This window comes from Gobio gobio, assembly GCF_949357685.1.
Source record: "Gobio gobio genome assembly, chromosome: 5".
NCBI classification, from domain to species: Eukaryota; Metazoa; Chordata; class Actinopteri; order Cypriniformes; family Gobionidae; genus Gobio; species Gobio gobio.
Window position 1 is genome coordinate 20,952,465 of NC_137101.1, and position 26,016 is coordinate 20,978,480.

Here is a 26,016-nt window from a genome sequence, read left to right on the forward strand (position 1 = left end):
TATTTTATGATTGAATTCATCTCTGAAAACATGTACCTTGTTCCTCCCTGTCGGAGAGAAACTTGGCGAGGTAGCTTAGAGGCAGAAAGTCAGGATAGAAACTTGACTTGCCATTGTCCAACAGTGCAGAGTCCTAAAAAAAAAGATAACTTGTTTAGCTGGTAAACATGGGAGCATTTGCTCTGATCAAAGAGCCAAGATCATGATTCAGATTCCTAAGAATATTTACCCTGCTCTCTGAGTATTTGTCCAATAGAGTCCTGACGTATTCTCTGGAGATGCACGCAGAGGTGATGGGGTGATCCCACCGCTGGCTCACTTTCTGCTCCATATGCTAATTACAAAAACATAACATCAACTGGCATTCACAACCCATTTTACTTCCATAATGTAACATTTGTGATTCAAATAGAATATTCATTGAGTGAAAATATTAGATGGGACTTCTGGAATTTATTTGATTATGAAAAGTGGGAGTTTCATACTAGATTCAAACTAGATGGTACCAATTTGCCATTATTGCTGTAACCTTTATTTATTTATCTGGCATTAAAATACTGTGTTAACTACTGTCAACATTTTAGAAAAGCTGATTACTGTAACTGTTTGACAATTGGTTAACATTTTCCTGACCCAGAGCAAGTTATATTATATTTTGATAGATACCAAAGAGAAATTTTGGAATCCTTTGGAATAACATGCACTGCTGAATCATTCAAAATATAACACCAAAATGTTTCCACAGCAAAGGGAAGAGGTTGAAAATCAGAACGCATGACTGCACTACCATGGAAAACAGCAAGACTAATCGCTAAGCTGGAAATTGGCTTGTATTTTTCTAAAACACCTGCCGCACTCTCTCACTTGGCTGCCTTAAGACTAGAAAACAAAGACTGAAGCCCAAGAACATGCTGTGACCCAACACACAACCACAAACATTCTCACATTCCTTTTCTTCTACACAGGATAATTACTGACATTGCCGAGAGCAGCTCCACACTGAGACTGAGAAGTGAGGAAAAGCGAACCAGGACTTTACAAGGCAAATATTTCAAGAGAAGAGCCAAGTAGGAAAGTTACCTCTGGAAGTCTTTTCAATATACTGAACTTCAGCTGCTCATTGGCATCACTGTTATCTAAACCTGTCATGAGGTAGATAGACAGAAAGAGTGAGAGAACATACTGTAAAATTGTTCTTAAAATAAAACACTGGCTCCTAAATGATGCTTGTTCTTTAATAATGTGGACTATTTTTTTTATTTTTTTTTATGAAAGCACTCTCAATTTTATCCTAAGGCACTGTTTGATTCAAATCTAACTCATTTCCTCCAGGTCAGGGGTATGTTTTTGCCTATTGGAGTCCTTAGTGTGGCGACCACAAATATATGCTGTAGGAAAAAGTTCAAAGGTGCCAGGTAAAGTAATAAGTACACAATAAATAAATGGACAGCTTTAGAAATAGGCTATATTAAAATGTGTGTGTTTAAATTAGTACCTGTCATAAGGCGTGAAACAAATGGTTCTGTGAGCTGAAGAAGGCCGTGGTCCACATACTGGAGAAAAGTGTGCCGTGGGAGACAACGGACTCCGAGGACACTTAACAGTGTAGAATAACCTAGGTACAGATGCACACATAATAAACCACTTTTTTGATTTAACTATTTTAAACCGTTATGTGATGGACAGAGTGGATTGGTTCAACGATTCCAATCCTAATCATTTCCCCAGGCGGGTCTGAGCCCAAGCCAAAGCATTTGTGTCAAAGAGCGGATCCACCCAGACATATCTGGCACACTTCAGATTTCACAAACAGCTTTTTTCCCTCACTGGGTCGTAGAATCTGTCAAATCGGACACACCCAGCAGCTAAACTACATGGGATTCATTCTGAATTTTGGAGAGATGCTCATTTGATTAATCTTCAGAGGGTTCAAATATCTTTGGCCAGGCATAGGAGAACTAAAGGTTCTGTTTTTCCCTTTTGACATCACAATCTCTAAAAGTGTCTAAACATGGAAAGAAAACACAGCAGCTCCCCTTTTCTTAGGGTATAAGAACATTAGCTCTTTTTGCACCTTCTAAAAAAGGTGCAATAAATGCCAATTTGTCTATCCCCGCATCCAAATATGCCTACCTCCCTAACAGCGTTGGGAAGGTTACTTTGGAAATGTAATGGGTTACAGATTACAAGTTACTCTGTTTAAAATGTAATGTAAAGTAGTGTAACTATTTCAATTACTTTATTAAAGTAATGTAACTGATTACATTTGATTATTTTTCTAACAAATGTTTTTAACTGTTAATCATTTTCAAACATTCAACCTCTAAAAAACAGAGATTGTCATATTTAGTTGTGAAGATGCTCAATTCTAGATCATTATACTGTAGTAAAAAACATGTTTTTCTTCTGGCTGATATAAAAAATTATCTGCATGCTATTCTGAAGGGAAAACATTATACCATAATAAAGCCTAATATTGATTTTTCACTAACAGAAGCAAGAATTGATTTAGTTTCATACTCACTGTCAACCCAAAGAGATGCCAACAGTATAGCTGTCATAACATGCATGCTATTGTTTTTTTTAATACAGTTATATTCCACCTAAAATATTGTTTAGACTCAATGACCAAGCACTGTGTAGTTAAATAGCTCTATTTAAAATAGCAAGTCAAAATGGGACAAACTAATAGAGAGATTTGTCCACTAGGTGGAGGCGCTTTAGGTTAACATTCATCATAGGAGATGCTTCCTCAGGTTTAACATTAGCCGCATTTCCATTACCCTTCAAATTGAAAATTGAAAATACACCCAATGGAAACTAGTCAATTTCGCAAAAACTCCCATATATCGCAAAAAAGTTTTTACGTTCGCACAAGGTGGATTTTCAGGCAATTCGAAAAAGGGAATTTTGACAAAACTGCAATGGAAACATTTTCAGGTCACCTGGTGGTGTAAAAGTCGATCATTCTTTAAAGATGACGTAGTATGTTTAGACGAGACAGAGTTCTTTATTTAAACTCATAAAAGACAAAATAATGACAGGAACACTGGATTCTAAACACAAAGAAATGCCACAAATTATCATGAAGACCTTGAAGCAGGTATAAGGGAAAAACACCCACAAACACCCCATACGTGGCCTCTCCCAAGTATAAGGGACTTTCCTTGCCATTAATGCTTGGATAACACGCCTTCGCTTAAAAATAATGGCTAGTGCGGTGGCTGGGATATAAGTAAACCTACCAACATACGTTAGCCTAATTTTTGGAATGACTTATCACAAGAGGATAATATCGGTAAATGGAAACGCCGTCACTTAGCAATCGTTTTTTATCAACATTTAGAAAATATCACAAAAGTTTTGCGTAAATCTGTAAACTTTCGATGCCGATAGCATTTTAATAGTTGGCAGACATATTTTGCGCTGAACTGTTATATTTGCAGCCTTTTCTAATTTCTGGATGATATGATTTTTACATTTCCAGCACTGGAACACATTTTTATCAAAACCAACAGGTTGTAGCCTAAAGCTTTCAGTGGCAATGTGGATTGATGTAATTGGCAGACGTGGTGTGCTGCAAATTCAAACAGAACCAATGGCAGGAGACATAGTGCACATCATAACCAGGCAAAGCAACAAATTAATATTATTCAACATATCTTTGCTGTATTATTCAGATGTAACAACTTTGTAACTGTTAACATTTTCATAAGTAACTGTAATTTAATTACACATTTTTTTCTCAGTAACTGTAATGGATTAAAGTTACATTTATTTTGTAATTAAATTACGTAACTCCGTTACATGTAACTAGTTACTCCCCAACACTGCTCCCTCAGCCTGGATGCCAGCCGAATTTAGCCCTGCCCACAACATTTGAGGTCGGGAAGTTCGGTCTGGACTTGATCCGTTGTGGAGCAACTATGCTCAAACCAATCATATTGTCAGGGAGGGCTTTATACGATGATGGACAGATGATCAACAGTAACGTAATCATCCATGTCACCAAAGAGCGCTTGGGTTGAATTCGTTCTAATCCTAAACGGAGAACTTGTTCGTATATGCATTCAGCTTTACTATTTCTCTCAGAAATGATGATCATGTTGGTAAGTACTCCGTGTATCCTTAAATAATTTTTACAACACCGGCAAAGATCGTTTCCACGCATCTTCTTCCTCTACTTCTTCCAGCGTGCATACAGTTGAGTTCTGTTGACAACTATGCGTCGCTCAACATGTCACTTGCTCTGATTGGTTGTAGGTCTATCCAATTGATTGCAGAGGCATTTTCTTTCCTGGTTCGGTTGAAACACGCCCCCATAATCACAGCCCAGTGGAGCAGTATCAGACTCATATTCTGACTAGAATCTGAGTATGAAGACGTCAGGCTACTGCTCCCTACTATATAGTAAGTGAAAGGTAGTATGTGAAATACGTAGCTTGTCAGAATTAATGCTATTCAAAAAACAGTAGGAGATCTGACTACTAGTCTCTGACAGGTTACATACGCCCGGATTACATTCATGCTGCACACATTCATACTATATAGAACAGGGGTGTCCAATCCTGCTCCTGGAGGTCCACTGTCCTGCATAGTTCAGCTCCAACCTCAATTAAACACACCTGAACCAGCTAATCATACTAGAAACTTCAAGGCAGGTGTGTTGAGGCAATTTGGAGCTAAACTCTGCAGTGGCCCTCAAGGACATATTTTGGACACCCCTGATATAGAACATTTACTTATCTATAGTCACAAATTAAGTTCGAAATCAAATGTAGTACCTACTCAGACAGTATGTGATTTTGGATGTGGCTAATATACTTCTATTTAGTTTGTGTGTGCATTTTTACGATGAATAGTGTACTGTGTTTTCAGCATAGCATTGTGATTTGTGTCTCTTCACGTGAGGAGGAATATTTGTGTGAGTTTCTGCCCATTTAGAGTGTCACTTATGAGATCCAGTTAGGATTCTGTCTTAATAGGCAGCTTTTTATGTAGGTAGACAAAAAGGCTCACTGGGTTTCGGAACTGTTTTCTAAATGTTGTCAGATTGTCAGGCTTCCTCTTACCTGGAGGGAGTGGGAGACAGAGCCCTTTAGTTGCTTCCAGAATGCGAAACATCACATGAAACATCGCCCACTCTTCTGAACTGCCCTGCTGCTTACTAGAACAGAGAGACAAATGAAAGGCTTTAGATAAAAGCAATCAAGCACTTTCGATGAGGAAGTAAAACACGGACAGGTACACGTACATGCAGAGCACCCAGGGGCCCAACTTCAGCTTCTGCCATACCAATTCCAACACATGCCAGACCAGTTCAAGCTAAACAGAGAATACAGCCATATATTACTAAAAATACTTTAGACAAAAATATGATTCAAGACAACACCAATCCCCATGAAACTACTAAGAATCTATGAGGATGTTTAGTGGAAATAAACTCTTGCTGTCCTTAAGTGACTGTCAGAAAGTGCACTGGACAATCTGAATCACTTTCCCTTCCTGTTTTCATGGAGAGCACAAATTCACAAGAACCACCCCTGCTCACTTTAGTTTCACTTGAGCAAGTTCTCTAACTCAAACATGTGCTTAGACTAGGCAGATCACGCATGGTTTCTCACATCCTCATGCTCGCCCTGATCTGAAAACAGGAAGAACCAGTAAACGTCCATCTGCTTCCCCCCTGGTCTCCCGAACGGGTTAGATCCCGTGTCAATTTGGTGGTGACCTTTTCTTCCCTTACGTAATAGAAAAGCAGCACATTATGGGGGTTTGTTTCAATATTCCCAGCAGGAGAGAGATAACTGTTTTGGCATAAGGACAAGAGTTTATCAAACACCAAGTGTAAGCTCAAAGTGCAAACTATCAAGATAGGTCATCACCCTTAAAAAATGTAAAATCAATTAAATATATTTTTGTTCAATAATATTTTTTCTTTTCTTTTTTGGTGTTTTGAGATAATTTTATGATTTATAATTAATATTTATGCAATAATTATGACCCATTTTTTCCCATTGAATATAATAAAAAAAAAAAATATATATATATAATTTTTTTATTAAAGCTACACTGTGTAACTTTTTTAGTTTATTCTTAGCTAAAAACACTTAGTTCTTTCAAAAATATGTGCTCATTAATGTATATTTACTTCTTTCAAGTAATAAAGTATTCTCGTAAGTTTATAATATGCCATTGAAAATACATACGGGTAAGGGTTTCGAATGCGGGTCGCCATGTTGCCCCTCCAGCTTGAAAGTACATTAGCCAAAGAGGGACATACCCGTAAATTCAAGCTTCGCCTTTCGCGTTTTAACACTCGATGGCACCGTGTCGAATGTGGACGAGGTCGAACTGGAAGCCATATTAATATTGGACTAAATCGGCCACCGTAGGAGTTAAAACGAAATCGGAATTGAGAGGAAGAGAAACTAATATTCACTGGGTGGTCATATACCTTTTAACCACTAGATGGGGGAAAATATCACACAGTGTAGCTTTAAAGCTGCATTTCATTTTAGAGTCAAGCCTAGGCCTCATGAAAGCAATTTTTTTAATGAGATCGGTGCCATCCGGTGGACACATTGAGCATTTTTATCACGCAATAGCACATTATTACCATTATAGTGGATCTTGCTTTTTATAAAACAAATTAAAAAATCGTAGCTTCATCGCAAAGGTCCGAAACTTGGTGATTTTATTGGTACTTGGTATATGAACACCCCAAGGATTTGAAAAGTCTAAGTGGTCGTAAAAAAAAAAAGTCACACTCAGGACCTTCGGGTCAAAAATGACCCCCATAGGAAATGAATGGGAAATTAGTTTTTTTGTGCATACAATCTACAAATCAGCCAGGACGCAGAAAAAAAGGACTCAACAGTGAAGGGGTGAATCTCTAAAACATCAAGAGTGCAAAACAGACAAAAAAACTCTCACACACACACACACACACACACACACACACTTATAACACCCACAAAAATACACGCACACACAAATTAATGTGTGCCATTCCAAAAGCTAATTGTGTTTTTGTGTGTGTGTGTGTGTGTGTGAGTTTTTTTGTCTGTTTTGCACTCTTGATGTTTTAGAGATTCACCCCTTCACTGTTGAGTCCTTTTTTCTGCATCCTGGCTGATTTGTAGATTGTATGCACAAAAAAACTCTGTATTTTCATATTTTTGCCAATTTCCCATTAATTTCCTATGGGGGTCTTTTTGACCCGAAGGTCCTGAGTGTGATTTTTAAAAAAAATTTTTTTAATTCGGGTCAGAAATGACCGAAGAGCCCCAGAGGGTTAAAGACTAATTTTTGCCCACACTTTACAATCCAATAGCAGACGAGGTGTATCAATTCATCTGGAACTACTTGTTGCAAACTACTCAGTCTTAACACAAGAAAGGGCCACAGGCTTTAGTCTTGTAGTGTGTGCTTTGCTTAAGGTTCTGCATGGTTTTGTGTCGACAGAGGAGATTTGTCCCGCAGTTGCCAATTGCTAACACGTGCACTGCGAGAGATCTCTGGCGTAATGATGTAAGAGCACAAACACATACCAGCTTTGCAGCATAATTCACCACCAGCAAATCAATCTTTTTCTTCCCCAATCGTGATAAATGCCTGTTCAAGTGTTCTCTGAGTTTGTCCACCATCTGAAAAAACAAATATATAACCCTTGAGAACAAAGACAAAACTGAAATTTAAGCCTATTTTAAACCCAAGCTTCAAAATTACAATATAATAGTATCGTTAAAATGTAATATAATGCTTGGCAAATGAAGATAACTTTAAAAAGAAGTTAATGTACAGTCTGCTGGTCATTATTGCCCAAAAAAGCTGACAAGAGCAGGAACATTTGCACTGCTTATTATGCGAGTGCTGACCAAATATATAAATCAAACAAATATATAACATATAATTCTTTTTTTAAACCAATAAGTTGCCTGGAACAAGACAGTTATGCAGTTTAAGTGACATGTGAAGGCCAAGTATGGTAACCCACAGTTGGAATTTGTCCTCTGCATTGAACCCATCCAAGTTAGTGCACACACATTAGGAGTAGTGAGTAGTGAACATACACACACTTAAAACCGTGGACACAAACCTGAAATTTCTAAATTTTAATTGATAAAGCTGGTCCATTTTAACCTGTGAATGCTGAAAATAAAGCCCTTAAAGAATTTATCCAAATGGATGATTTCAAGAATGACTGTTTCGGTGCATGTCACTTTAAATGATAATGAACTACTGCTCACCCCACCCCTCTCTTCCGTGGGGCGTGAAGTGCTGCCTTGGCGGACTGTGGCCCTGTCCCAAATGGCACACTTCATGTGCACTTTCGGTCTTGTGGACTTACAATGGCCGCTGCGTGTGCGTGTCTGTTAAGTCCATGAGACCGTAAGGTGTCCCATTTGTCATGTTAAGCCTCAGAAGGGTGCTCACGAGCGCCCCCCTTGAGGTCGAAATGCGCCCTCGATGTGCACTTCTGCAGAGCCCGCACTGGTGTGAGCGATGCAGCGGACTTCTTCCCGGCAGTCAAAGTGGCATTACGTCGTGAAAGTGCGGACTCAGAGGAAGACCGCGAGGGTTTAGGGTGCCATTTGGGACAGGGCAAGAGACTGTACAACTGGCTGAGGGCGGAAATATGCTAATATGGGACAGTCCATTAGCGGTTGTGGGTGGAGCAAGAAATTTAAACGGCTTGATTATTGAGAGCGTTTAGACTTTTCGAGGATTTAAAACAAAAAAAAGGAGTGAATGGATTTTTATCATTGTATGGTGGTTGTGTCCACACACTGCAAAGACACATTTATATGCAAACAGCATTTAAAAGTGAATTTTGCATCCGATGACCCTTTTAAATCTTACTACTGCAGTCACAAGAACATTTTATGAAAAATCTCCATGTGAGAGCACTTTTTCTGATTAGGGCTTTTATCCTCACGGTCATTCTCAGGGTTTGTATAATGATCTAGTATTGGCTGCACTTATTGTCCCCTTTTCACTCTGATTTCAGCTTCTTTGATCTATGACATGTCAGCTTATATTGTGTGGAGAGTTACAGCTGACCACTGATGGATGCTGGACAACTGACAGGCTCACCACTCACCAGGCCCACCAGCACCCTCTGCTGTTGGTCTTCCTCCTGAAACAGTGGAACTACACGCCTATCTGAAAGGACAGAAGAAGGTGAGCGAGGAATGGAGAGTGTAGTTTACACAAACCTGTCATCGTTTACTCACTTAATGTAACTTCAAACCCATCTAGCTTTCATCCGTGACTCTCAAATGTCATTCACACTTATGCACATTTAAATGTTGGACTCATTTCTTGGTCACTATGCTTTTGTGTAATATCATTGCGCCGCTGCACTCATGGTACGGCAGCAAAGTTCCTTGATCATTACGCAGGAATGAGAGTATAGTTTCTAGCCATATCGGTCTAGAAAATCGCAACTTTTCATTTTCCGTCGGTCTTAGTACAGAATGTAACTATACACATCACAACATGTAAATAGGAAAATGTTGGCGTTATTTTGTCACTTATTGAGCAGTAGGCTAGCTGGAGCCATTTACCTCCAGTCTTTGTGCTAAGCTAGGCTAGCGGTGGGTGCGTCAGACAGAGTTATGGCACGCACAGAGATGAGAATGGTATGTATGGACTTATCTAACTCTGGGGGATACGGTGAATAAGCTAAAGTCCAAAAACGTCGGCGTGCTCCTTTAAAGGTCCCGTTTTTCCTGTTTTTTTTTAAGCTTTGATTGTGTTAACAGTGTGCAATATAACATGTGTTCATGTTTCGCGTGTAAAAAAAAAACAGTATTTTTCACACAATTTACTTTTCTGTATACCGCTGTTTTCACTGTCCTAAAAACGGCTTGAGGATTTCCCTGTTCTATGAAGTCCCTCCTTCAGAAATACGTAACGAGTTCTGATTGTGCCAGTGGTTCCCGTGTTGTGATTCGACAGCAGCTTAGCGCACGTTGCCCGGAAAGGTCACGCCTCTTACCATAACAGGGAGATGCATGCGCTCAAAGTACAGCGTCCCTGAAGGCCAAACAAAGGTGACTTGACTCCGGGATGAAAATAACAGCGTCTCGACGACATGGCGACAAACACACTCTACGAACGCAACCGAACGCAACACTTCCTCTTCTCCACGTGGGAGAGCAACAAGACCACGCCCCCTTTTTTGCGTATTCTTGTGGGCGGAGGTTAGTCGACAAACTGTTCTACTGACGTCATTAAAGCAGGGAGTACAGGGATGTAGTCCAAACCGGCCGTTCGCTGTAGGCTTTGAAAGGGAACTTCTGTTAAATAAAATATCTCGCTTGGCATTGAACTTTGAGCTTTATAACTTTACAGGTATTATTTATGCTCTAACAGCAACATTACACACTAAGTAAAGTTTGAAAAGTGGGATCACGAAGAACAGGACCTTTAATGTAACTTCAAACCCATCTAGCTTTCATCCGTGACTCTCTAATCTCATTCACACTTATGCACATTTAAATGTTGGACTCATTTCTTGGTCACTATGCTTTTGTGTAATATCATTGCGCCGTTGCACCCATGGTACCGCAGCAAAGTTCCTTGATCATTACGCAGGAATTAGAGTATAGTTTCTAGCCATATCGGTCTAGAAAATCGCAACTTTTCATTTTCCGTCGGTCTTAGTACAGAATGTAACTAATGCACATCACAACATGTAAATAGGAAAATGTTGGCGTTATTTTGTCACTTATTGAGCAGTAGGCTAGCTGGAGCCGTTTACCTCCAGTCTTTGTGCTAAGCTCGGCTAGCGGTGGGTGTGTCAGGCAGAGTTATGTGACACACAGAGATGAGAATGGTATGTATGGACTCTGGGGGATACGGTGAATAAGCTAAACTCCAAAAAAGTCGGCGTGTTCCTTAAATGCTTGGTGGGGAATGACAAGATTTAAGTGAAAGAAACATATTGCACTGAAAGGTATTCTGACTAACACGAGATAACAGTAGATTTGTCTCGTGTGTGAGCGTGTGTTTTGAGAGTAGGAAGGAGGTACTGTAATCACTCTTATATAACACTATGGAATTCCTCCTCCCATTTTCCTCTGATTTAACAAGGTTCTTGATTAACTACACATAAACCTGGAGACCGATTACATTCAAACCAGAGAACGTGACCCTGAAACTCAAGTCAATGGGACTTTCCATGAAAGTTTGAAAAATTTCCCGGATTTTATCAGGGAAAAATAATCTCAAGACAAGTGTCCTTTCGTTGACACAACTGACTATGTTAAAAAAAGTTTCACTTACCCAAACGCCAGGTGTCCACCATGGACAGAACTCTGCACACAAGAAACAGACAGGAAAAGATACATTTAAATTGCATCAAACTGCGTTTCATTCTTCTCAGCCCTGGGTCTCATTAAACCATCAACATTAAACACACTCAGCTCAGATAGATAAGCTTTAAAAAAGCCATTTCTGTAGCAAGACACAGGATATTTATTAGATGTACTGATTTTTTGTGTGTGTGTGTGTTTTAAGGGTTACTTTGTTTTGAAAGTGTAACATGCTCTCTTGCCTTCCCATGCACACTCACGCACACATAGCATTTGGTACATGCCAAACCCCACCCACTTTTTGGTGTTCTCCTCAATCTGGCGATAAGAGTGGGGGGATTTCTTCTTCTCCGAGTTCTGCAGCAATAACAAAAATGGACATTATAAAACAGAGTACTAGTAGGCTATAGTCCTAGCTTCTGACCAGTCAAAATGACTTTTTTGGCACTAAATGAATTTACTTAATATAATGTTTATTATTATCAATAATTTATATTTATAACAAATATATAATACACACTGCTTATAATAGTATACATTTATAAATGTATATTTGTGTAGCAACCTAATATATTCAATATATTATAACTAGGGCAGTCAATAAATTCAAAATAATTAAATCAAATATAAATCAAAATCATATGTGTAATTATTGGGTTCTTCAACTTGTCTGAATTATATACTTTTCACTCAACTCAATAATAAAACAATTTTCCCAATATAGCCATAATTTTATATTTCACAGTGTTTTTGCTGTCCTCAGCTGGTGTTCACATTTCCCGTAAATGACGGGATTTCACCCGTGGGTAATATTTCACTTTTTGAGCTTCGCAGATGATTAACTTTCACATGAATGCAAATGACTTTTGTTAAACATCCCATCTGGGTTTGATTTCAAAAATAAATTATCTGCACAGAATGTCTTTCTCCATTTACATGCTCCACTAGGGATTTTTGTAAACGTGTGTGTGAAATGGTTGCTTGTGCTATGGCTCAAATCAGATCCAATCAGTTTTTAGAAATCACACAAAACATCATGAAACTTTTTGATTAAACAAAATAAACATTTTAACATATTTTATTGATGTTTAACAGATTCTGGGTCACTTCAGCTACATTCAAATGCTTTGTGTAAGTCCTGATGCGTAATGTGTGGTCTTAGTGCTCACCATAGTAGCCTGAAATCTGATCCAGTCCTCCTTAATCAGATTGGTCCTGAAGCGTGGGCTCGGTACCGCCTCAAAGTACCTCATTCTGTCCAAAACATGCTGTAGCTCCTCCCAGTAACCCTGCAGGCTTTTAGCCTTCAACCCACCATAACCAAAATCATTACAACAATAATATAATGCAATTACAACGTTATCACAAAAGAAGATTTGCAAAACAGATGTTTCATAGATAAAGCAGTGAAGCATAAGTAAGTGTTCCCTTTTGGCAAATGAAGTATGTCTTAAGAATCGATCTGGACTGAAGCCCTGGCAAATGTTTAGCACAACTATCAATTTTTGGTTTCAGCTGACAGTTGAAATCTATTTCACAGCTCAAACATTTCCTGTTGATGTGTTTTCCTCTAACTAATACCTCTCCCAAGCAGATTTAATGAATTAGATATGGATCCCCTTTGGTCTGCACTAGCACTGATCTGAGACTCTCCTGCCACCTAGTGCTAAGTTAGTAAACTGCTGCTCTTCAAGTTTATTTGTCAGTCCATTTTACCTCTGTAATGTTGTTACATACGTGGATTGTGTACAATAAGCTCAGGCACATGTATTAAAGTAAAGTGGATCAATTTTGATTTCAAAATTGACTTTAAATTCAAACAGTTATCAATCTTAACATTTTTAACATCTTAACAAAATTAAATGCATAAACTGTCTTTCTGTTCATCATGCAAAGAATGTTTTATGAAATATATTAATGCATGTGGACTACCTCTTACCTTCCCTTTGATTATTGGTTGACAGAGCAGTTCAGGGGTGCATTTCACCCCAGGGATTGCCGTCAGAGCAACAGGAAGCTCCTAGAAATGCAAATGACATAAATTTAAAAAAGGAACACAAGACCTTCTTTCAAGTTTCCATTAAACAGATAGAAGTCACAAAAGATATTTTAAAATAAGTAATGTATGCGCTTTTTTATGAGGGGGGAAAGTACTAAAATGATAAAGTACAGTACATATTTTACCTTCTTCTCAAGCACACAGGAGTATGGCAACAACTTATCTAGGCTCACACACTGCTGGTAGCTTATTCTGTACAAGGAGGCTGAAATGAGAGTTTTACAGTTATTTATAATACTAGTTTAGTATGCAAAACAGACATGGGCCACATAACACACAAGCACTCACCTAGAATGAACTCCTGAATCTGATCAAAAGCATCAAAGCTCATGACATTCTCACTTATCCAGTTTATAATCTGGGCCGAAAGAGAAATGAGAATCATACATGAGTTTTCGGCACATATCCTAATTACAAAACAAATCTCTCTCTCTCTCTCTCTCTCTCTCTCTCTCTCTCTCTCTCTCTCTCTCTCTCTCTCTCTCTCTCTCTCTCTCACACACCTTATGCTCTATCACAGGATTTGGCTGCAGGTAGACCAGCATGCAGTGCAGGGCAGCGAGCCGCTGGGCCTCAGGCCTGTCTGAACTGAGAAGCTCAAGCAGGAAGTCAGGGTTGAGATCCATGGTGTACATCCTGCCAGCTCGGACATCAAGCAGCCTGCTGCCAGACATACTCACAACCTCACTGCCCAAACTCAGTGCTTCAATATGACCATCTGCCCCTGCGAGACAGCACAAAGTAAGGTAATACACAAAGAAAACACGCAAAACACAGGTGAATGGATCAGTACTGCAATATCAGTTCAAGCAAAATGTATCAAGGACATATTACAGTCAAAATCACCCCAAATATAAGTTATATGCTAGCCCTGCTAAGTCCAACATTCATAACACAAAATAAAAATAAACAAAAAATCACAAATTAAAGTAGTAATGTAAATAGCTACATAACAACTGATTTTAACCAAATGATGCAAAAGTCAAAATATCAGAAATTCCAAAATAATACTGCAAAAGTTCAAGTGAAAACAAAACAAAAACACTAAACAGAACAGGGGGGTATTCCAGAAAGCAAGGTTAACTTACTGTCACATATACCTTGAAATTGGGTTGATTAACCCAAACCTTGCTTAACCGAGGCATGCGGGTTCCAAAAACGCACCCAGTAGTAAGTTAAGACAACCCAGAGTATGTTAACCATGAAAACACAAGACATTCTGAACAGAGCGACGAACGAGTCACCATGGAAACGGACAAGTGCCATACTATTTCCTTCTTCTTCTTTTGTTTAATGGAGATTTACATAACCTATTTAGTGCATATCGCCACCTATTTGGTGGTTGTGCAATAATTTTTTTTGTTTAAAAAGTAATCTGTATTCACTGAGAATAAGGATTATATTGTTTGTTTGATGCTAATTAATTGAATGCAGATCCATATGTGAGATGCCAATTAAATAAATAATAAATATATTTGAATTAAATTATCATTCAAACATTACCTTGTTATAATAGCGCTTTAGAATTAGTATATATATAATATTGTATACCGGTATTATAACTGTAACTATATAACACATTTAGTTATATTAATATAACTCTATTAATTATATAACACACATCTTAATATCTGTTGAGCAAACTAACCCTGGAACATGAGCTGCTCCGGAGCAGCTTATGTTCAGAGAGTGAGTTGCTATGGCTACTTACATACCCTGAAAGTAACCTCCGTTTTTGGAACCGAAAGTTGAGGTTATCCGCTTACTTGCTCTTAAACATACCCAGGTATGGCACATAACCTGCTTTCTGGAATACCCCCCAGAACCCAAAACAAGCAAAAACACTAAACAAAAACTAAAAACTAACCCTAAAAACAAAACAAAAAACCGCTAAACAAAACAAAAAACAACACAACATAATACCCAAAACAAAGCAAAAACAAAACGAACCAAAAACGAACCCTAACTAAAACAAACCCCAAAACCAAACAAACGAAAACACTAAACGAAAAACAAAGACTAACCCAAACAACAAAACAACACAAACAAAACATTAAACAAAACAAAAAACTAAATAAACGAAAACAAAACCCTAACAAAAACAGTAAACAAAAAAAATATATGAGGCCTTACCTGACAGGAAAAGACTGTAGCAGAGCAGGTCTTGTTGTCTGCAGTTGATGAGGTGCAGGAACTGATCAGCAAGGTACACCACTATATAATAATCTGAAACAAATAAATCATCACAACTGAACCCTTGACACTATTTCAGATCAATGACTTTCTATTATTGAATGAATTGCAGACTGGGTTGGATGGATTTCAGCGGGTTAAATGAGTGATGATAGCTATACTGACCCAGATGAATGAAGATAGGATGGACGGTTGGCAAATTAGCTGGTGTAGAGCCTTTCTCTAGAGATACAGTGAACGTCTTACTGCAACCTATCAAAGAGAGTCTATTTAATCCTATATAAAGATCTATGTGAATGCTTATGTCACTGTAGCATGATGTTTATACCTCTGTGCACAAATGCGATAGTGTATGAGGCGTCCTTATGCCAGCGCACCGGGTGGCTGTAGCACACACACATGGTTCCTTTCAGAGACATTCAGAGATTCAGAACAGCAACTTACATCAGTTCAAATCAAATAATTTAGATGTCACACGCAAATCTGAAGCCAATACAGCTAAAATGCAGATCAGCAGAAATCATGTCAGCGATTTACGGAGTACAGTTGCAAGAAAAAGTATGTGAACCGCTTGCAGAATTCAGAAAATGTGAATAATCTTAACTAAATAAGAGAGATCATACAAAATGCATATTATTTTTTATTTAGTACTGTCCTGAATAAGATATTTTGCTTAAAAAATAATCCACAAGACTTTAAGAGCCGGGGGGTGAAAACTTATTGAATTTGAAAATCAAGGTAAATTGTAATTTTTTTTTTGTCTTCCGAGAAACATGTAAGTATCTTCTGTTGCTTCCGAAGGGCAAAAAAATAAAATTTTTGACATCATCCTCCTGTTCAAAAGTTTTCACCTCCCGGCTCTTAATGCATCATGTTTCCTTCTGGAGCAGCAGTGAATGTTTCAACCTTTTTTAATAGTTGTGTTTGGGTCCCTCAATTGTCCTCTGTGTAAAAGGATGGATACAGTCACTGCTGGAGGGGGTTCAAATGTGCAAAAGATGCTGGAAAACAGAAGAATGTGCAGGACCTGGAGGATTTTTCCGAAGAACATTGTGCAGTTTAACTGCTCAGGACAAACAAGGGACTCATGAACAACCATCACAAAAAAAAAAAAACAGCCGTGGATCATCCAGGGAACGACACACAGCATTGATAATCAATGGTTCATAAACTTTTGAATGGGTCGTTTTAATAAATTCAGCATTTTTGTTGTCTTGTGGACTATATGTAAAAAAAATAATATGTAAAATATCTTATTCAGGACAGTACTAAATAAAACTTAATGTTTTTGTATGATCTCTCTTATTTAGATAAAATGATTCACATTTTCACAGATTCTGCAAGCGGTTCACATACTTTTTCTTGCAACTGTATAATGTATTTTGGCAATTTACTGTAGAGGAAACTGATTATATGCCAGCTTTTATCAACAAAGTGAAGCGTTTTTATGATTGTCAATATATGCGAAAAAGCTGAGACAACTTACTCTCTATCCCATGATAAATTAGAAAAGTGAAAAAAATAAAAAAAGGTACATATAGAATAAATGTTTTAGTATTTCACAGTATAATTATGTGTTGAAGAGCACATGTTAAGTAACTTACCTGTTGGGCTGGTGAACACCTCTAACCTGAGACCCTCGTCCTTCATGTCCTGATAATGATCGTACCCAAAGTTAACAAACCTGTACAAACCACAGACACTGCTTATTTCTTTTTACACGGGGCTGTCACCATCCTATGGTTCTGCTTATATGTATAATGAGCTGTTTTGCATGTCTTTAACAGCAAATTGAATCACTGACCTCACAGAAGTGACAGAAGAAATTTTCGGCATCTCCAATGGAAGCTCAAACTGTTGCACATACAAGGATTTTTTTAAATAAATCAGTTCCTCTAAATGTTTTTAAAATAAAGCAGTAAAAAAGCTTTAGATGCAACACCAAGAAGAGTGCAAAAATGTTTACCATGGTCTCAAAGTTGCGATCGGGGAAAAACTGTACACACTTCAGTGTGTGTTTCTCCTATAGGGTGAAGAAAAAAAGGGCAATGTACATGTTTCTTCTTCAAAACGCAAAAGAAAATGAATGAAGGCAAGTAAAACAAAAAAAAGTGAACAAAGAGATTCTGACCCGTGCAGTGAGGTAGAAGAGTCTCTGAGTGTCTGAGTCCCACTGAATCCAACAGAACTCCTCAGCCACTCTCTCTCTGCTCAGACGCTCAGGATTCTGCATCACCTGTTCAAACCAGCATGAGTTCATGTGTTTCCTCAATGCATACAAGTATTATTCAATCAGTATACATCCTTATATCATAAATATGATTTCCACAGCATGTCATATAGCAGCCCTTACCACCCTGTAGCCCTCCTGCCTCGTCAGAGTTATGTGGTACTGGTCAACATCTGCAGAAAAAAAAAAAACCATTCATGATAAATTACAAGACATATATTTAAACTAGTACCTTGAACAAAATATGGTATAGAGCAAAGCTTATTGATGGTATCTGAAAGATTTTCACAATACATACAGCCATCCTCTGCCGCCAACAGCAGATGACTCTCCAGTACGGTGGTCCGGCATGTCTTGGGATAAAGAAACTAGAAAGGGGTCATGGGAAATATAGGACCATTTCAATGTTATCAACACTGGACCTTCATAATGAATTCTGTAAAAAAAAAAAATCATCACCAGCTTCACATGACAGCCGTTTATTACCTGTACTTTGACCTTGCAATCCACTGCTTTCAGGACCTTTGTGTGGTTGATTGGGTGTATTTCAATGAGAAGTGTTAAACATTTTGACACTAAAGTAGAAAGAAAACAAAGTCAGGAGTTAAAGGATAATCTAGACAGCGTGACTGAATCTCTCTGCAATCTTAACTGCACCTTGATTTCAGTAGTTTTGTCCTGATAAACTCCTTTTTATATATTTAGATTCTCTTTTTTTTTGGCTGCACTTTTATTTCCAACTGTATATGTCTCTTGAATTTAAACAAAAACCGAATAACCATTAAAGGTACGCCATGTACAGGGCTTGACATTATAACCCGCATTTTATATAATATACATTTTTCAATTGTAGTGTTTTTAAAAGGCATCTGAAATAATAAATGAAGAGCGATGTAGTGCTGTCAAATATATAGATTTTTCGATACTGAAATATCTGAAACGCTTCCATTTCTGCTGAATAGATACCAGCTGCGCATTCTCGCTGTCTCATGTCACAGACAGTGAGTTGACACACAAACCCGCCTCCCCTCACTCACTTGTTTCATTTGCTCCGGATCAATATTGTTGGTGTTACAGGGCTTGAATTTCGGAGTGGGATTGGCATATTGCGCATAATTTTACTCATTCCCACATATTTTGTGCTCATACCCAAAGCCAAGTATATTGGCTATATAAAACAGTATAATGTCCATGCGTCACGTTTTAAAGTGACAGCAGCCTAATACACTGCCTGCCAAGTTATAAGATATTAAAATGTCTATATGGCAGTATTTCCCCATGGTATCAATTTCAAAATTGTGGCCAGTGAAAATGCTGAGTGGCTGGTAACTCTGGAAAGTTGGGTTTAACTTTGGTTAGTTTAACCAAAAATGAAAATTCTGTCATTAATTACTCACCCTCATGTTGTACCAAATCCGTAAGACCTTCGTTCATCTTTGGAACACAAATGAAATCTGAGAGGTTTCTAAACTATCCATAAGCAGCAATGTCATTGCAACTTTCAAGGCCCAGAAAGGTAGTAAAGATTGTTAAAATAGTCCATGTGACTACAGTGGTTCAACCTTAACATTATGAAGCGTCAAGAAAATAACACATTTATTCAGCAATATCTTCCTTTCAATGTCATTCTCCTACACTGTTTACATAGTAAAAGATTCTACATGAGAACGGCGGCTCACCATTGGCTGACGCTGTTCATGTGAGCACCACAACGCATGCGTGTGATGCTGACGCAGGCGCTGGCCAATAATGAGGCAGCGTTCTGACGTACAACCCGGAAGCTCTGCACTGTTTTTACTTAGTGAATAGCTTGAGAGAATGACGTTGAAAAGAAGAGATTGTTGAATAAAATCGTCATTTTTATTTTTGCTTTTTTGCGCCCACTGGAGTCACATGGCTTTCACTACCTTTCTGGGCTTTGAAAGTGGTCGTTGTGTTGCTGCCTATGGGTGGTTCAGAAACCTCTCAGATTTCATCAAGAATAACTTAATTTGTCTTCCGAAGATGAACGAAGGTCTTACGGGTTTGGGACGGCATGAGGGTGAGTAATTAATGACAGAACCCTTTAGCACACATCACTACCTGATTATGCCGGCATTTACCATCGTATAAATCAGCATGGTGTTGTGTAATTGTTTCGCCTATTTCAAATGAGTCTGATACTATGTTTTTTAGCCAACATTTTGTTCAATTCAGTTATTCCTTGTAAAAAAAAAAAATCCAGTTTAATTTCAGTCAGAATTGCCGCCTTGTGAGAATTCCCCCAAACATTTAGTTTTGGATGCTGGCCTTTCAGTCTCATGTTGCACCATCAAACAGTACATCTGGATCAAACTGGTTTTTATAGCATTAGCATGCCCCCTAATTGGACTGAACCATTTGTAGTTTTGTCTGGGGGAAGGGGGGATATCAGCTGAATGATTCTTTCCTTTTCTTTTCCTTTTTTTATATAGTGTGTTTAAGTACCCATGGGTTTACAAAGATTGTTATTGTTGTGTAATGTTTAGCGTTTCATTATTTTTAACTTTTGTGAATAATGTTGTGTTTGTATGGCCAAGGGTGGAGCAAGCCCTTATAAATATGGAGCTATAGAGCTTACAGTATGAGGTCAGTTTTCGTTTGTTAAAGGCCAAAGGAGGGACACGGTTGCAAATTGGAAAAAACTTGGTGTAGCCTTTCTTTGCACATTGTTGCAATTTATGTGACCATGTACATTCCCCCCCTCATTTTCATGGTAATAAACCACTTTTTTGGGATCCACCAAACCTCTGACTAGCTTGTTTGAAATGTTCCCATCTGACCACTGAGCCATCCGTTACACATAAATTGAGAGAAGTAGCTCCGGCTACAATGTTCTTCAGCAACACTAATATAGTTATCGTTATAGTAATCTGTATAGACATTCTTGGTGTGAATGGGACTTTAGGCCTACAATTAAACTGTTTGTATGTATTTGGTGAAAGAATTTGTTTGTTTTTTCAAGACACAAAGGACAAATCCTTATGCCACATTTATTTTATCAACATTATTATGCTACCACAGCAACCAATAAGGGAAGTGAAAACATTGGTATAAAACTGCAAAGAAGCCTTTTCTTCCTCAAATTGTCCAACCATAAACATATTTTAGAAACAGGAACTTCATGCCAGTCAAATAGAACAATGTTAAATTGTAACTAATAACTGACGATGACGATATTGTGGAGTTCCATCGAATGTATTCAAGAGTCCATTTGAATAAATACAGTGAAGTTTCTTCAGGTCTTACAGAACAGATGGCATTATTATTAATTAATTACAGTTAAGTGCAAGTTCTCCCACTTAAAAAGATGAGGGAGGCCTGTTTCATCATAGGTACATTTCAACTATGAGAGACAGAATGAGAAAAAAAAATACAGAAAATCACATTGTCTGACTTTTAAAGAATTTATTTGCAAATTATGGAGGAAAAGAAGTATTTGGTCAATAACAAAAGTTAATCTCAATACTTTGTTATATACCTTTGTTGGCAATGACAGAGGTCAAACGTTTTCTGTAAGTCTCCACAAGGTTTTTACACACTGTTGCTGGTAGTTTGGCCCATTCCTCCATGCAGATCTCCTCTAGAGCAGTGATGTTTCAGGGCTGTCGCTGGGCAACACAGATTTTCAACTCCCTCCAAAGATTTTCTATGGGGTTGAGATCTGGAGACTGGCTAGGCCACTCCAGGACCTTGAAATGCTTCTTACGAAGCCACTCCTTTGTTGCCCGGGCAGTGTGTTTGAGATCATTGTCATGCTGAAAGACCCAGCCACGTTGTCCCTGGCGGCGTAGTGTGTTACTGATGGTAGCCTTTGTTACTTTGGTCCCAGCTCTCTGTAGGTCATTCACTAGGTCCCCCCGTGTGGTTCTGGGATTTTTGCTTACCGTTCTTGTGATAATTTTGACCCCACGGGGTGAGATCTTGCGTGGAGCCCCAAATCGAGGGAGATTATCAGGGGTCTTGTATGTCTTCCATTTTCTAATAATTGCTCCCACATTTGATTTCTTCACACCAAGCTGCTTACCTACTGCAGATTCAGTCTTCCCAGCCTGGTGCAGGTCTACACTTTTGTTTGACAGCTCTTTGGTCTTGGCCATAGTGGAGTTTGGAGTCTGACTGTTTGAGGTTGTGGACTGGTGTCTTTTATACTGATAACGAGTTCAAACAGGTGCCATTAATACAGGTAACGAGTGGAGGACAGAGGAGTCTCTTAAAGAAGAAGTTACAGGTCTGTGAGAGCCAGAAATCTTGCTTTTTTGTAGGGGACCAAATACTTATTTTCCACCATAATTTGCAAATAAATTCTTTAAAAATCAGACAATGTGATTTTCTGGATTTTTTTTCTCATTCTGTCTCTCATAGTTGAAGTGTACCTATGATGAAAATTACAGGCCTCTCTCATCTTTTTAAGTGGGAGAACTTGCACAATTGGTGGCTGACTAAATACTTTTTTGCCCCACTGTAAATTAAATAATAAAGAACCAATACAGGGCTCGACATTTTTGCCAACTAGCACATGTACACATAAAAAACGTTAGGGTAAAGTTAAATGCAAAATTAGCTAAATTAATTAATTTATTATAATAAAAATACTTAGTATTTCTGCTTTCAACTGTATTTAATAATTATGTAATTATATATAGACCTGATTTAAACTGTGTGTGTGTGTGTGTGTGTTATGGAGGCCAAACCCTGCAGAAATTATAAACAGATAAATAAATAAATAAATTAAAACATTTAATAAATTAATTAAAAAAATTAAAGGAATAAATTACCTGATAAAACAACTATAATTAATTTCTAATTAAATAATCCTACATTTATTTTTGTATAACCTTTTCCTTCATTAATTTTTGTATGTATTTCATTCTAACTTTTATTTGTTTATTCATTCATTCTTTCATTTATTTTTATATTTATTTATTTCCACCTGTATTTAATTATACATTTATTTAATTTTACTTTTTTGTGTGCAACATGAAAATGAGGGAGGTATAGAGTATTTGTGTGTGTGTGTGTGTGTGCAATATATATATATATATATATATATATATATATATATATATATATATATATATATATATATATATATATATATATATATATATATATATATATATATATATATATATATATATATATATATATAATAATCACAGCAGGCTGTATCGTGTGTTTCGATCCCCAAATTTAAGGCCTCTTGAAATGATAATTAAAATGCTTGAAATAACATTTAAGATATTTAAGAATTTTTACGACCTTGCATTTCATAAAACTGATTTTTTTTTTTTTTAAGGACCTGTAGGGACTTTTTATTTGTTAACACACATCGATTTTTAGTAGCAAATGTGAGTGAAACGCTCACACTGTTGACCTCCCATAAATAACAATTAAAACAGTAAATAATATATTGTTATAAATTATGTTCTGTACCTGGTTTAAAGCTGCATTCTCCCTGTGTGGATTGAGATAGACTGACCGCTAGCACAAAAGAAGGTCACATTAGTAATCACCTTCCCAAACCCAAAAGGTAATAATGATGAGCTAAATTAAAGCAGCACTAGGTAGTTTTTGCTCTCGGGGTCCCCCTACAGTTGGGAAACAGTATTGTCCTCTACTACTGTCGTAAACTCTGTCAGTGGATGCATCCCACGTGCATTTGTTGACATGACAACCATGATAGCCCTGAACACTGCCGGAGTTCACATGCAGGTGTTCTGCTTGCGTCGCGTGTGAAATGTCTTCATCCCAGGTACAGTGGCATATGTTTCAGCATGTCATATGAATATAATTTCATGCGTTTTATTTTTTTTCAAACGCCAAATGATCGCGATGCTCACGTTTACAAGCCAGCGTCATTATAGTAGCCTAGTCTATTGGTTCCCGTTTTACAGAATCTATATGATACTTCAATTCAATGTTTTTGTGGTAGGTAATAATAACCATATATCGTCAATATTATAATATCAAGCTACCATAGATGAATCTGCAAATTTGAAAAATCGATTTGCATTATAGCTTGAGGCAAGACAAATAAACCAATATCACAGACATGTTAGGTATCCTAAAATATGATTTTGTACGTCTTATCATATGTATTTACTTGCAAGAATGTAGCCCCTCCTCCTCCAGCTCACGCCAACGAGCAAACGCTGGCCCAATGTTGATTATCGTCCTGCCTTTAATCCCATCACTTTCTCGTTTCCTCTTTTTGCTTTCCTCCGACAAAACCTTTGCTTTCTAATTTTTCTGTGCTGCTTCGGCCATAACTATAACATTCGGCAAACAAATTATAGTTTGGCTCGCACGTCCGAATTTAAGGAAGTGGGGGTGGTGGTGGAAGTGACGTATATGCCGTAAAGCAGTCGAATTTAGTTCTTTTTTTTCTCGGGTTACTACCCGAAACGTACGATTAAAAACGATAAAAACGATTAAAAACGATACAGACCCCGTCAGGCTATGGCAGACGTGTCATTCAACCTATTGTAAGTCGATGTATCACCACAAGAGGTTTGAAAATATATTATAAAGGTTGAAAAGTTACCTAGTGCTGCTTTAAATTATGAATATGTGTCTGCTAAAAAAAAAAAGAAGGGAAAGAAAAACTGATTTACAGTATATTTGCCAGCAGTCTTACCCAGGAGTGTTTCTTCTTTATTTAAAGAGCAGCTGCTGACACACACTTGCTTGTCAAAAGTGTAGAGGAGCTGTGAACACAAGAGGCACGCACGTGTGTGTTAGACAATTCTTCCTTAGTTCAATCCATTAAATATGGAATAGATGCACATTTCTCACATTTTTAATACACCAGGGGGGAAGTTGCATAAACCGCTAAGACTAGTCTTACAAGTTAGTCATCAATTTTTTTTCTTTAAGAGTGTTCAGTTACATAAAAATGTAGATTTGGTCTAATTTTATACCGAAAAGTAAGACTGATTACCCCTAACTAACTGCTAGTTGGATATACTAGTTCTTAACATAATGGCTATGTTTAAGCAACTGGCCCCAAAGTTTTCATATTACCCTGTACATTTATATATTCAGTTTATAATAATTAGCATATGGTTGGATTTAAATATTCACAGGCATAATGTTCATCTCCAACATGGTTCTGTACCTTATTCTCTGTACTGACAGGATCAAATTTCCCGATTCTTGTAGTTCCTGTTGCCCCCTAAACATATGATTGGGAAATCAGTTTAAAAAGTCAAAAGGAGCAAACAATAATAGGAAGTTAACACAGTGACACCTATTCAGTTTGCATGTATGCTATTTATTTACCACAGTGTCTATTGTATGTGCATGGCATGCCATGCTCATTTGCTATAGACTGGCGACAGATTGTCCCTGCGCGCGTCATTTGCTCTGCTATGAATGGAACGCCGCGCGCGTGACCTGTCAAATTAAAATGACACATGAAACTAAAGGCAAACTTACTCTCCAAGAGTACACGACCCCTCCATCTCTCTCCACACTCAGAATGCGATGCTCAAGAACACCTGCACACATTATAGTACATAATCTGTGCATGTTTATAAGTTAATTCAAATAAAACAGAATGCCTCTCAGCAATACATACGAAATAAACGTATTACAATAATCATATTATATTATAGCGTATTATTATAAATAAACAATAACAAAACACACGTGTGCTTACCTATATTCGCCCTTTCCTCTTTCGCCAAAATGCTTGACACGACATCTTTTTGAGTATCGAAAGTGGGGTTTAATCTCAACATGTGTGAGGTTTGTCCTGCACAGATTTAGCAGAAGGCAAGTACTAAACCTGGGAATGAGGAAATGACCTGATTTCACGCTTCAGCAGAGACATATAACACACAAACTGTCTGACTGTACACATTTAGAACTAGAAATATTACATGTATAAAAAGTCGTTCCAGTTTATCGACGAGCCGAACACTACGCTCAACAACAGACATCAAGTTACTCCTAGAACGGTTCTTTAAAATGAATCGGTGGAACTGCATTGACCTTTAGGAGTTGAAAACGATCGAGCTGACTAGCCCTTTCTAAAAAACAAAACAAAAAAACATTACGAACAATCATATTCGACTCGAAATGAACCGAAAGTCCGTGAATCTGCCGATCCCGACATCACTTGCTGTGTTTACCGAAGCTCTGCCATCATGAGCACATAGGCGGATCCCAAACATGCCGAGCCAATA

At 37.8% G+C, this 26,016-nt stretch overlaps 2 protein-coding genes across 10 annotated transcripts in view; one reads left to right on the forward strand and one right to left on the reverse strand.

The window, feature by feature from the left end:
• Positions 1-1,236, forward strand: part of ccdc146 (coiled-coil domain containing 146) — a 25,084-nt gene extending 23,848 nt beyond the window's left edge. For both annotated transcript variants that reach the window (XM_079818261.1, XM_079818262.1), the window contains exon 19: positions 966-1,236. The gene's annotated coding sequence lies outside the window, so the exon portion shown is untranslated. The remainder of the gene's footprint in view (positions 1-965) is intronic.
• Positions 1-26,012, reverse strand: part of gsap (gamma-secretase activating protein) — a 27,513-nt gene extending 1,501 nt beyond the window's left edge. Inside the window, exons 1-31 of one of the 8 annotated variants that reach the window (XM_079818265.1) lie at positions 25,823-26,012; positions 25,488-25,583; positions 25,265-25,326; positions 24,945-25,001; positions 24,465-24,534; positions 23,261-23,308; positions 18,293-18,381; positions 18,105-18,174; positions 17,930-17,979; positions 17,708-17,812; positions 17,543-17,599; positions 17,381-17,430; positions 17,181-17,260; positions 15,905-15,982; positions 15,742-15,828; positions 15,517-15,609; positions 13,887-14,107; positions 13,672-13,741; positions 13,509-13,588; positions 13,264-13,344; positions 12,494-12,628; positions 11,623-11,681; positions 11,296-11,327; positions 9,107-9,168; positions 7,554-7,649; positions 5,255-5,325; positions 5,073-5,167; positions 1,496-1,615; positions 1,081-1,142; positions 230-334; positions 37-133 (exon numbers count right to left, since the gene is read on the reverse strand). In XM_079818265.1, coding sequence (XP_079674391.1) covers positions 37-133; positions 230-334; positions 1,081-1,142; positions 1,496-1,615; positions 5,073-5,167; positions 5,255-5,325; positions 7,554-7,649; positions 9,107-9,168; positions 11,296-11,327; positions 11,623-11,681; positions 12,494-12,628; positions 13,264-13,344; positions 13,509-13,588; positions 13,672-13,741; positions 13,887-14,107; positions 15,517-15,609; positions 15,742-15,828; positions 15,905-15,982; positions 17,181-17,260; positions 17,381-17,430; positions 17,543-17,599; positions 17,708-17,812; positions 17,930-17,979; positions 18,105-18,174; positions 18,293-18,381; positions 23,261-23,308; positions 24,465-24,534; positions 24,945-25,001; positions 25,265-25,326; positions 25,488-25,569 — 2,464 coding nt within the window. In that variant the 5' untranslated portion in view covers positions 25,570-25,583; positions 25,823-26,012. Of the gene's footprint in view, positions 1-36; positions 134-229; positions 335-1,080; positions 1,143-1,495; positions 1,616-5,072; positions 5,168-5,254; positions 5,326-7,259; positions 7,650-9,106; positions 9,169-11,295; positions 11,328-11,622; positions 11,682-12,493; positions 12,629-13,263; positions 13,345-13,508; positions 13,589-13,671; positions 13,742-13,886; positions 14,108-15,516; positions 15,610-15,741; positions 15,829-15,904; positions 15,983-17,180; positions 17,261-17,380; positions 17,431-17,542; positions 17,600-17,707; positions 17,813-17,929; positions 17,980-18,104; positions 18,175-18,292; positions 18,382-23,260; positions 23,309-24,464; positions 24,535-24,944; positions 25,002-25,264; positions 25,327-25,487 lie in introns of those variants that run through there. The other 7 variants (XM_079818269.1, XM_079818267.1, XM_079818266.1 and 4 more) reach the window with 7 other exon arrangements.
• Positions 26,013-26,016: the final 4 nt, after the last annotated feature.